The sequence below is a fragment of the Crocodylus porosus genome, unplaced genomic scaffold (assembly GCF_001723895.1).
Source record: "Crocodylus porosus isolate Cpor-Errol unplaced genomic scaffold, CroPor_comp1, whole genome shotgun sequence".
Classification (NCBI taxonomy): Eukaryota; Metazoa; Chordata; order Crocodylia; family Crocodylidae; genus Crocodylus; species Crocodylus porosus.
The window spans coordinates 141,045,656-141,058,447 of NW_017728906.1; the positions used below are offsets into that span (position 1 = coordinate 141,045,656).

The 12,792-nt window shown below is 42.3% G+C and overlaps 1 protein-coding gene across 3 annotated transcripts in view; it reads left to right on the forward strand.

The window, feature by feature from the left end:
* The window catches only part of DIAPH3 (diaphanous related formin 3), a 452,799-nt gene that overhangs the window by 274,723 nt on the left and 165,284 nt on the right, over positions 1-12,792 (forward strand). For all 3 annotated transcript variants that reach the window (XM_019529821.1, XM_019529822.1, XM_019529823.1), the window contains one exon: positions 7,710-7,874. In XM_019529821.1, the coding sequence (XP_019385366.1) occupies positions 7,710-7,874 (165 nt within the window). The remainder of the gene's footprint in view (positions 1-7,709; positions 7,875-12,792) is intronic.

Here is a 12,792-nt window from a genome sequence, read left to right on the forward strand (position 1 = left end):
GAGCTTACCTGCACAGGCTGCTGCTGGGCTGCCAGCACAGGCTTCCTGCACAGCCCTTGAGCTGCACAGGGACTGGTGCTTCCCTCCGCAGCTGTTGCACTTTGTTAGGTTGTAAATGAAAACACCTCGGAGGCGTTTTATTTTGCTATGTAGCAAAGTAATTTAAAGCACAGTATGCTGCCGACAGCGTAAACAGAAGTGCCGTTAAAGCGCAATACGCTGCCGACTGTGTAAACAGCAATGCCATTAAAGCGGTGCAAAAGGGCATTTAAGCCACTTTAAAGGGCCTTTAAGCCATACGGTTCTAAATGGCTTGAATTAGATACTGAAGAAGGAGAACTCTCTTGAAATTCAGATAAAAAGGACTAAAAATAAGAATATTCTCAGACCTAGAGCCTATTTCTCAAGTAAAAGGGAGGAATTTAATACCTTGAAGCCAGCTTTCCAGGATGAAAACATCACAGTTTCAATTTTATACTTAACAAATCCTTGATTTGTTCTCCAAGGTAAATTTTATCATTTTATAACAGACACTGTTCAGAACTTCAGGACTGTAAGTTGAAGGGAAGGTATTCAGATTTCTAATGCCATTTCCCATTCAACTCCCTATTAGAGCTAAAAGTGAAAGGAGAAGATGTTACTCTTCTGTCAAATAAAAAAAAAAAAAACAGTCACTTCTTTGGTTGCTTTGTGACTTATCTTACCTTTCAACGTTGTTTTAGTGTCAGGGAACTTCCTAGAAAAAAATGAGTTTTAAGTAAGAATTCATTGTCATTAAGATGCAGATTTTTAAACATGAAAATTGCATGTGAAATATGAGTGGATGAATTGCATTCATCTAATCAAGACAGTAAACAAAAAACATGTATTGAGATACTTCTGTTTTTGAATATCATAGGCAGTAACACATATACGGGCTCTATTTTGTAAATTATTTCAAGGAAGTTTGACCTGACTCTTAGAAGTCTCTGCTACTACCAAATGTAAAGAGCTTTTGATAGTTTTGAGAATAATTTGGTCAGTATGGTATAACCAATAATTTGATAAGGATAACTATCAGAATTAAATTAATCTGAGCCTGGTACTCTCAGGTAAATAGCTCCTGTGAATTGTTTAGTGGGCTTACAAGAATACATTCACAACAGTCAGTACTATTCGTTTGGGTTTCTTGATATCTACAGGATATCATCCTCTGGCATCTACTTTTGTTGGCATTCTGAGTCACTGCAATACTGAACCCCAGTGAGATCATTTATCTTCACCTACAATGTTATCTCATTTAGTTTTTTATCTGGCAGGAGTCTTAGTCCAGTTGAAAACAAAACATTGTCCCAGTCCTTACCAATTCATGTTGGGCTTGATGCCTTTGAAATTTCCAATTAGAAAGGCAGCCGTATATCATAGCAGATTAAAATGTGATCCTGAACATACTCATGAAAGCTGCTTTTGAAACATTTAGTTTGGGCAAAAGTTTTGTGTTTGTTTTTGTTTATTTTTTATTTAGTTGTTTGTTTTGGTTTGGTTTTTTACTTGAAGGGTTCCTTCCCTTGTAGCAGTAACTTCAAGTCACATATGAAGTCATGGTCTGGTGGCAAGAGCTACTTCATATGCAGTTTTTTGTAAAGATAAAATGGTGCCACGGACTCATCTAAAATTTCTTCAGTAGAGAAACTACCATTGTAGATGTCTTTTTTTTTTTTTTTTAAGCTTAATGGAATTGAAGGCAATTCTTCCAATATCATACTAACGGCTTATATACAACAAATGTGAATAATACTAGGTAGTATCTTCAAAGAAACAGGAAACCAAAGGGGTGGGGTTGGATAACCAATGGGGTGGGTAGCACGGCCTGTCGGGTATGTAGCTCCTTCCCTCAACTCTCCTGCCACGACTTCGATGTTAATCTATCAGAGGAGGTTCAGTGGCGATCTTCTTGGGAGAGCTTCCTGAAAATGGCAGTACTCACGATTATGCGACGCGATGTTCCACGGGGCTCCCCATCCACTTGCCAACCAGATAAGTGATGGTGCGATGGTGGTTTCGACCCCGTGGGCTTGCTCGCCACCTGCTTCAGGTGGGGGAACCCACGTCTGAGTGGGCTCAGTCGGCTCTTGTCCTTCTGACCTTTATGCCTCAACCTTCTCTCTCTCTTTCTCTGTCTCTCTCTCTTTGATTTTTTTTCCCCCTTTTCTTTTCTTTTGTTTTCTTTAGAATAAATATTCTCCTGGGGAGAAGAGGGACGTGGAACCGTCTCCTTTTCACCAGCCTCCTACAGGGGGCTCGAATGCTGCCCCTTCTCTACCTCCTACAGGGAGCTCGAATGCTCCCCCTGGTCTGTCTTCCGCAGGGAGCTGCAGTGCTTCCCCTGCTCTGCCTCCTACAGGAGGCTGAAGTGTCCCCCCTGCTCTGCCTCCAGCAGAAGGCTCAAAGATTTCCCCTGCGCTGCTTGCCAGTGCTGCTCCATCTGTGCCGCTCCTCTTCCCCACCTCCTCTCTCTTCCTCTGGTTCTTTCCCCCCACAGGGTTGGCCACTGCGATTGGTCCAGCTGTTCCCTGCGTGGGGAACAGCTGATTAAACAGCTGGCGTAACACTGGCTTGCGCGGCTGCAGCCACAGTCCTGGTTCCTGTGCTGCCGGGCCAGCAGGAGGTAAGTTTTCCCTGTGGGGGGTCTGTTTCGGGGTTTTGGGACCTGTGGAGTTCACCTCCACCCCTTTGAAAACCTTTGGGGGCGTATCGCCACCACACCTTCATTAATCTCTTTGTTTTCCTTTTACTGTTTCTTTTTTTCCCTTTTTCTTGCTCCTGTGTTACAAGGTCTGTACTGATATTTTACTTTTGTAACTATTCTTTTGGCAGTTTTCCTTTATACTAGAACAGGAATGTCAAATATATGGCCCATAGGTGGGATCTGGTTTGGAGAGTTGTTCCTTTTGGCCATCAGTGGAATACAGCTGTTGCTCTCTCTGTAGCTGTCATCCTTTTCCTGCCACCACTGGATCTGCTGCAGTTGTTGCTGGGCCTGCAGATATGACCTGGGATCAGCCCCAAGGTACAGATTTTTGTACTGGTAAGAAAGGGATGATAGCATCTATGCCATAAATGTTGCAAAGACTTAATACAACTGAAAAAGATAATTGTGGTAATTGTAGTTATTTGTATGTCCAATACAGCATATTGGGGAAGACTAATGACTCTATTTTCTGTTTAGATATCAATTTGTTAGCTGCAAACAGCTAGGCTTTGTCATGCAAAAGTTACCTAGAATATTTTGTCTGCAATATTTTCTTTAGTTATGGGAAAAAATATGAAAACTTAGCATTGTTCCATACTTCCAAAGCAAATTGTATCATTTGAGCTTGGTGTTTGAGAAACTGTATCCTAAAAATATTTCTTGATTTGCTTTCATTCATGTTCTACATTATTTTCCCAATTTGCAAAGTTCTGTAATGTTTCTTAGTCTATCTTATGAACACTTTTTCTGTTTTTCAACTCTCTCTTAAATACATTTGTATAGCCTTTGAAAATTTCCATAGAAAGTGCAGACACCTAATGCAGTAATTATTAAGAATGTATTGCTGCTGCTCCTGCTGCTGCTGTTGCTACAGTAACATTTACTAGAGCTGTTACCCTGACCTTTCTATCCTGGTGTTCTCATTGATTCTTGGTTCTGTTGTTCAGCAGTTGTTTCTGTTTTTGTTACATTCTTAGTATGTATCTAGTAAGAACTGTAACACAATCTCTAACAATGCTAAGCAGTACAAATTGGTTCATAGCATTGATGCTCAATTTCCTTTTTTATGTTAGATGTTAGATTTTTATATCTAAACTAAATACCATACATCTCTTAGCCCAGTTAGCTAGTGCTTTAAATCTGGTTAAATAATTTAAATATTTTGTAGCATGAGGGAATTAAAGAAAAGTCCCTTGACGCAGTAGTTTGCTGTTGTAAATTGTGGGTTCCCCCCTCTGCCCCACAAACAAAGAAATTGTATTGGTCAGGGAACCTAGCACTCCTAACATTTTCCCTAAAACTCTTCTGGTCTTAAGTGAGATATAAAAGAAACTACCCTCTGGTAGACTGTGATTTTGGTATGAGGACCCACATATTAGAATTCATCAGCAGTATACTACTTCTCAAAAGAAGCTCTGTAATGGTTATAATACTTGTTAATGCCAGGTGACTATCATGATCACATTAAATTGCTGTTGTTGGAACCAAACAGCTTTAAAGCACGCTTTCACAGAGACCTGCGACAGAAATTTTCATGTTTCAAATGTCCGTAAATAAACACTTAGATAGTAGAGGTGCAATGATGCATCTGTCTGTATTGTAGCCACACAGATAACAGAAAAAATGACATTATTGGCAATCAGCATTTTTTGGCTGATGTGATTGATAAAGTTGCCCATAAATGCCATGTGCATGTGCGCAGGTGCAGTATGCACACAGCCAGCCTGGCAGCTTGGAGAGCATTGTCCAGCTGGTAAGTGTGTTGGGGGAGGAAAAGGGTTACGGGGGCGGGGGGGGGACAGATTGAGGACCCTGCGTTGAGGGAGGGAGTGGGGCTTGTGCAGATACTGCCCAATCGGGGCAGGGTGTGCGACAGAGTGATGAGAGGCACATCTGGGAGGCACAAGGAGGAAGGCAGATCCTACCACTGTGCACCCATGGGGGAGACATGGGGTGGGGCATGTGCCACCCAGATCTGTGCGTGGGGCGAGGGCATGCCGGGCCTGGGGGTGGCACTGGGCTCTTCCTGGTGGGAGACCGTGCTCTGGGTGGGTGGCAATGGCACTGTGAGGGAGGGACACAGGGCAGCTGCAGCAAATTTTGGGGTGACTGTAGCCCTATCTATAGCCCCTCCCACCCCAGTGCTGCCACCGCCCACGCTGAATGCAGCCCTAACCCCACCCACCACCGGGAGGAGCCCAAGACCAGCCCCATCCCACAGTGGCAGCCTGTCCTCACCCCATGCACGGAGGCAGCGCACCCTCACTCTGCTCACAGATCTGGGGGTGCACACTTTCCCATGGCATACCCTGGGGGTGTGTGCAATGGTAGGCTCCAGCCCCTCTCCTTGTGCCCCCTGGACGAGCCTCTCATCACTCTGTCCTGTGTCCCACCCTGCCCTGGCTGGGCAGTGCACCCCAGCCCCACACTCTCCTTCACTGCAGAATCCTTGGTCTGCTTCCTCTCATGTACCTTCTCGCTCCCCCACAAGAGACTTACCAGCTGGACCCTGTTCTCCAAGCTGCTGGGATGCATATCGAGAATAAGATGGGTATCAGCTGATATGGCTCATTAATAATCAGCCATCGGTATCAGCCCAAGTAATCTTTTATTGGTGCACCCCTATTAGATACGAAGTTCATTAGTTGGTGGGAAGGATTTATTGTCAGTTTTCTTGAAAAGGAGGGGCAGATCCATGAATGTAAAGTTTAATATGCCTGTGACATGTAGGGGCCCTAATCACAGTCAGAGCCCATTGTGCTCCGTAGTCTAAAAACACATAGAGACAATCCTTAAACCAGAGAGCTTGCAGGCTCCTTCAGAGATTTACCTAGACACTTAAGTAGCAGCACTGTGAATGGTCTTAATTGTTTTAATAGATTTAAGTGTTGTATGTGTATGTTTCTGTAGAGTTGTTCCTAATCGAACTGTAGTTAGAGGAATAACAAGGACCCAAGGCTATACTGAAAGTTTATAGAAAAATTAGGAAAAGAAACCAGATCTTACGATATCAAGTCCAATGCTAGTCCAGGTTGCCTTGAATAACCACATGCTTAAATTCTGTTTATTTAAGCTAAATTGAAGAAGGGCCTTCGTACACTCCACAAAATTGGCCTTTAAAATGGCTTAAATGCTCTTTTGCACTGCTTTAATGGCACTGCTGTTTGCATGTTCGGCGGCATATTCTGCTTTATTTGTGTTGCCGTTTGCACGCTCAGCAACATATTTGGCTTGAAATGACTTTGGTACATAGCAAGATCAAACACCTCCAAGGTGTTTTAGTTTGCTACCTAACACATTGCAACAGTGCACAGGGTGCTGGAAGCAGATGTGCTTGGGGCTTGGTGTGAACTGCTGCGCAGCTCAGGGGCTGTAGGACCTGGTGGCTGCCTGTGCCACTGAAGAAGAAGAAAAAAAGCGGTGAGCCCGATCTCTCTCTCTCTCTCTTTTTTCCTCTGAGCCCGCCTACCTGCCTGAGCTGTGTGGGGGCCCACTGCTTACCTCCATAGCTGCAGGGGGGTCGGTGCTTCCCTCCATGGCTGCAGTGTCCCCTGAGACTGCCTGGGCTGGGTGCCAGGGGGTGGGTACCCCTCTTCCTGGGGGTACCTGACAAAGCTGGGGAACTGCTTGGCCTGCTGGCAGCCTGCTGTCCCATTCCCCCCCAGCTGCTGAAAAGGTAGGCAAGGATTGGTCCACCACTCTTGTGTACACGCCACAGGGGTTTCATTCGGTTTAATTCTCCCTAAATTGAATTGGTGTTTTTAAAAACCCACCATTTCTGTTTGGGGAGAACTAAACTGGATTAAACCCGTATGGCATGTACAAGTAGTCAAAGTGCTTGGTTAACCATACACTTAAGTATTTTTCTATATCTGGCTCACATCTGTTAAGTTGAAGGGACACATTTTCCTAAGAAGTATTTACGTTCTTAGTACTAATGGTGAGAGTTGGCATAAGAATAATATTCCTAGAACTAGTAGTTTGAAACTGATAGCAACTTTTAAAATATGGGGACACACATCTGTAAGACAGAAAATTATTTATGAAGCAGATTTGAATTACACCTTCAAATCTCTCATTTCACTGATAGAGGTAGCATAACAGCTCTTCTTCCCATGGGCCTATTAACACTAAGACTTAAGTGTGTGCTTCTCTGATTATAGGATGCTTATAATTTAACTTTGTTAAAATTTTGATTTCGCAGTAGCATATTTTATAAATTATTATTCTAACAGTAAAAATGATGATCAAGTGATTTATATGTGGATTATAAATCAGTTTTTTATAATGACTGAAATTCTAAACCTGTATGCCTAAATCCATACTTCACCTCCAATAGACTTGAATTTTTTCAAATTTCTGAGCAGCCCCCCAGTTCATTAATGTCCTTATATATGCCATTTTATGTAACAAGATGGAAAACATACTGTATTCACCTGAAACTAAGTCTGCTTTAAATGTTGGATGATCCCCCAATGATTAGATTGTATACATAGAAAATTATAAACTTGTTATAATTATCCATGTATAGAATCTAATTATCGGAGGGTCAACTTCAATTTGTTGCCTCTACCACTGTTGTGGGGAAGGTAGAGCCCCACCTGTTCACCCCCCACTGCCACACCTCTGCTACTTATCCCTGTGTGGTGGTTGCAGCTCCAACTCTGACCAGGAGGCCATAGAGCACATAGTGGCTTGGCCAAACTGCAGCAGCAATTCCAACCCCAGTCCTGGATTGTAAGAGACCTCATGTAGTCATCTCGTCCAACCGCCTGTTCAAGTCTGGATCATCCCTGACTCTTGTTTCATTATTTACTATTGCCAACATACACTTTAAACATGGCTAAGCATGTAGGACTTGTATTTTACTTGCTACAAATGATGAATTTATTGTGGGATGTGATCTCAGATAATTTTTTAATGTCTATTTCCTTTATTGGTTTCTTTGAACATTATTTTAACCTTAACAGTAATCTACAGTTTTGTGGTTTATGCAAGAGAGCATTACCAAAAGCTTTCCAGGATGCATGAGAACATGGAAAAGCTCTATCAGAATGTGATGGTTTACTATGCCATTGATTTGAAGAAGGTTTCTGTGGAAGAAGTTTTAACTGATTTGAACAACTTCAGGACCATGTTCATGGTACAGTATGTCTTTCATGCTAAAAATTGTTAAATGGTGTGCATGTGCATGCGCATGTGTGTGCTTGGATAGTCTCAAAAAATACTTTCAGTACCTCAGGTTCTGCTGTGTAAAGATAAGGATTTTTTCCTCTCTCTTCCTCCTTTCGAAGGCACAAAGAATTTTAACTATAATTTAAAAATTATCTCCTTATGTAATATATAACATGGCAAAAAAGAGATGAATTTGAAATGCTTTACCACTAAGGTAGAAGTGCTCTGGTCTGTTTATAGTACTTCTGTAAAAACTTTGCTTTCTATAATGGATTATTTTATATTTATACGGTATAGTCTTCCCAGGTGGCAGAATAGTAAGGATGACAAAAAAACCCTACAGAGAAGTATATTATTTATTTATAATACATGAGAAATACTTAAAAGCTACAACCTACATGTCTTGGAAACCATGAAAGAGAAAGGAAACAGATACCTAAGGCAATGGACAAATGTAATTTTTAACATGCTTAGGAGGAGAAAAGAGGAGGTACTATTCAGGAGCTTCACCTGGCAAGGCAAGTTAAGAAGTTCTGTAAATGCATTGGACAGGAAAGAAAGACCAAGGAAGTTTTGGGTCCACTATTAAATAGCCAGGGTGAACTCTAAACATAGAACATGGAGCTGCTCAGCACCTACTTTGCCTTGGTCTTCACAAAAATAATTAGGCTGCTCAAAAGGGATTATCTGGTTAAGAAAGGAGACAAGCTGAAGAATAAAATAACAAAAGAAACCATCAGAAAACTTTAAATGGATCTCAATGAGTTCAGGTCAGTAGGGTCCAATGAACTTCATGCCAGGTTACTGAAGTAACTGGCAGAGGAGGTTTTGGAGCCCTTGACAATAGTATATTTATAAAGTCTTGATAGACTGGCATACCAGAGGACTATAAAAATGTAACCCAAATCCACATTTTTCTGTGAATAAAATGAAACACCACTAATATATATAACACCATTAAAATGAAACACTGCTATATGTAGTTTAAACATAGAAAAATGTGGATTTTTGGATTACTTTTTCAAATCTGAAAAATGTGGATTTTTTTTTTTATCAGGGAAAACCAGGATCCCTGCTAAACAACCTTCAGGTATTTGAGGCCTGTTACCAAATCCCCCTTCAGTCTTCTCTTCTCTAGTCTAAATAATCTAGTTCTTTCAGACTTTCCTTTATAAGTCATGTCTCCAAAACCCCTAATTATTTTTTGTTTCCCTGCTCGGGATTCTTTCCAAACTGTCCAGATCCTTTTTGAAATGTGGAGCCCAAAAAAACTGGAGGCAGCACTCTAGGTGAAGCCTCACTAGTGCTGAATAGAGAGGAAGAATCACTTCCCTTGATTTGTCACTCCTATTAATACTACTCTGTGGGCACATCTACATGAGACGCGTAATCAAGTACTAAATGACTATGCAGTAGCATCCCAGTACAGTTGCCTGGTGACACTTACTGTACAGTAACTTCTTACTACTGCACAGTAGTGTCACATTGCGGTTCATGCCTGGTGACATTACTGCACAGTAGGAATGAGCTACTGTGCAGTAAGCGTCTTGTCTGGATACACCCAGTATACTCTTGGCCTTTCCTCAACAAAAGCACGCTATTGGCTCATATCCAGCTTATGGTCCACTGAAAATCTCAGGTTCTCTGCTATACCTCAGCCTAGCCTGTTGTTCCCCAGTTTGTATTTATGCATGCAGTTATTCTGTCTTAAGTGGAGGACTTTGCACTTGTCTTGGTGACTGTCATCTGATTGATTGCAGACTATCCAGCCTCTTCAGGTCATTCTGGATCTTAACCCTACCCTCCAGAGTGTCTTCAGTTATACCTAACTTGGTGTCATCCAGAGATTTGCTAAGTGTGCACTCAATCCTATCATCCAAATCATTAATGAAGGTATTAAACAGTACTGAACACAGGACAGACGTGTAGAGAACCCTTCTTGATACCCGATCCAAACTAGTCATTGAGCCATTGATGTCTACTCACTCAGCACAATGATCAATTACTGTAGGCTGTTTGTCTCCTTCCCCATCTCTGCTGCCAACTGCACTCATCTAGTAGCTGCCCTTATTTGTGAAAACCAAACCAAAAAAAGGCATTAAATACTTCAGCCTTAATTGCATCATATGTAACTAGATTACTTTCTGTATTTCATAAGGGGCCTATGCTTTCTGTGGTGTTTCTCTTACTTTTGACATACTTGTATTAACTTTCTTGTCCCTTGCCAGCTGCATCTCAAACCATGCCTTGGCCTTCCTAATTTTCTCCCTGCATGCTCTTATACTCTTCCCTAGTACTATGACCAAGTTTGATATGATTTCTTTTAAAGTTTTACCTCCTTGAAAAGATCTCTAGCTAGCAAACAGGTTTCTGTTGCACTTCCTTTTCTTTTTTCTCATCAGGTTGCTTGCTCCTGCACTTTTAAGAGGGCCTCTTTAAAGTATACTTAACTCTCCTGGACTCCTTTCCCTCACAGATTTTCTTCCCAAGGAATTCTGCCCACCAGTTCCTGAGCTGGTTAACATCTGCTTTCCTGAAGTCCATTGTCTTGTTTTGCTGTTCTCCTTCCTTTCTCCTAGAATCTTCAACTCTATCACTTTGTGATTACTTTCACGCAAGTTACATCCATGAACTTTCTTGACTAATTCCTCCCTGTTTGTGAGCAGTAAGTCGAGAAGAACTTCCTCCTCATTAGCTTGTCTCATCTGAATAAAAAAGTTATGCCCAATGCACTCCAGGAGTTTGCTGAATTGCTTGTTCCTTATTGCTTTTGTCTCCTAGCAGACGACCCAATAATTAAAGTTCCCCATGAGAACCAAACCCTACAATTTGGAAGCTTCTGTCAGTTTAGAGAAGGCCTCCTTCATTTTCTCCTCCTGGTTTTGGAAGTCCGTAGCAGATGACCACTTTGACACCCGCCCCCTCCCCTCCCTCCCCCGCTGCTCTCCCTTTAGGGAGCAAGGCCAAGTTATTCAAAGAGGGTTTTTTGCCTCCGTGTTCCTGAACAGGGCTCAAGATAAGTCTCCTAATGGGTTCTTAAATGGGCATCAGAGGGACACCAGCCCACCAACTGTCGAAGCTGACTTGGTGCAGAGTCACTTGGAAGGGCTGGATGTGTTCAGGTCAGCAGGCCCAGATGAGCTGCATCCAAGCGTACTGAAGGAATTGGCCAGTATCACAGCACGACCACTGGCACAGCTGTTTGAGCGCTCATGGCACTCCAGGTCCCAGAGGACTGGAAAATGGCCATTGTGGTCCCTATTTTCAAGAAGGGGAGGAAGGAGAATCTGAGTAATTATAGGCCAGTCAATCTCACCTCCATCCTTGGAAAGGTCTTTGAAAAGATTATGAAGGATCATATTTATGAGAGTCCAGCGGGAAAAATAATGCAGCAGGGAAACCAGCATGGATTTGTAGCAGGTAGATCATATCTGAGTAATCTGGTTTTGTTTTATGACAGGGTCACAAAATGCTTAGATGCAGGAGTAGAGGTGGATGTTGTTTTCTTCTACTTTACCAAGGCCTTTGATATGGTACATCCTTACAGTGGTTCAGGCCAGAAGCTGGAGGCTGCTAGAGCAGCCCTCCCTCCCTCCCCTTCCATAGTGTTGAGCTGCGGGGGTGTGGCCAGGCACCAGCAGGACACTCTGATTAGAGAGGGGTTCCCTCACCTTCGCTGCTTCTGACCAGCGAGGGACCCAGCATTAGACTTGATAACAGAGCATAAGAGGACTTGATAAAAGCCTCTTATTAGTTCAAGCTCTTCTTAAACAGCTTTTTCCAAGGAAGGAATAGTGGGACACTACCAGCTGACCTGTTGATTAGCTTGAAAAAGCCCTAAGTGGACACTGTCCTGTCTGCCTTACACAGACACCTCTCAGTATTAGCTAGCATACCATATGCTGCCTATAGTCTGTGCCATGGCAGAGGGGAGGGGTGTATAGTACATTATCACTTACTTCTGCTTTCTGCATATGAATATACCTGTTTTTAACTGCAGTAGTTAAGTCTCAGCACCCACTGGTTACAATTAAACTTTCATAATCTGCACTTATGAGTACCTTTTTATTTTCCACTATCTAAGGTAAAGTATTGAAATATACAGTTAGGTGTAACATTTGGTTATGTCTGTGTAAGGCTTTGCATACAGAGGAAGAATATTAAAATAAACAATACAACTGGTGGAATACTTAGCAACACCTCAACTAATTTAATTGTTGTTTGCTGTATTTTAATTTGATTCTTTAGTTCATAGGAAACTAAGAAGTAATTTTGTTTTCATATTGCACCTATTCTGTGGGAAGGGTGAAGTGGGAAGCAGGGAAGCTCCTTCACTCGCACTGAACACTGTAACTTAAGTTAGAGTGAAATACACAGTGGGCACATATACACATGAAATGAATGCGATGCAATAAACTCTGACACATCATGCTGGAGTGTTTTGCTCCTGTAACTTAGGTGACAGAGAAGTGGTAGCAGCAGCTCTTCCTTACACATAAGGTAGGGGATTCACATGTTAAAACTACTCTGTAAAAAAAAGCAAGCCACAGCATTCTACCTGGAAATAGTCACAAACATGTAAATTATATTGTACACATTTACAATAATATGACTGAAAGCAATCTTCTGCCTCACTTACTCTGGTGCCCTGCTCTTGAAGGTGCCACTTCCTAGGGCCCCTGACAGATCTTCAGTTTAAGAAGTGATGGGATCTAATCCTCGATTCCAACACTAGTGCATCCTGCCATGCCATACAGGAGTTTGGGATAGGGCATTTAATCCTAATCTTGCTTTACTTGCTGGTGCAGGGGGATCCTGGGGAGTCTGCTCCAGCAGATGAAACTAATCAGATGCTTATTAGTTGGGGCTGGGAACCAAACCAGTCC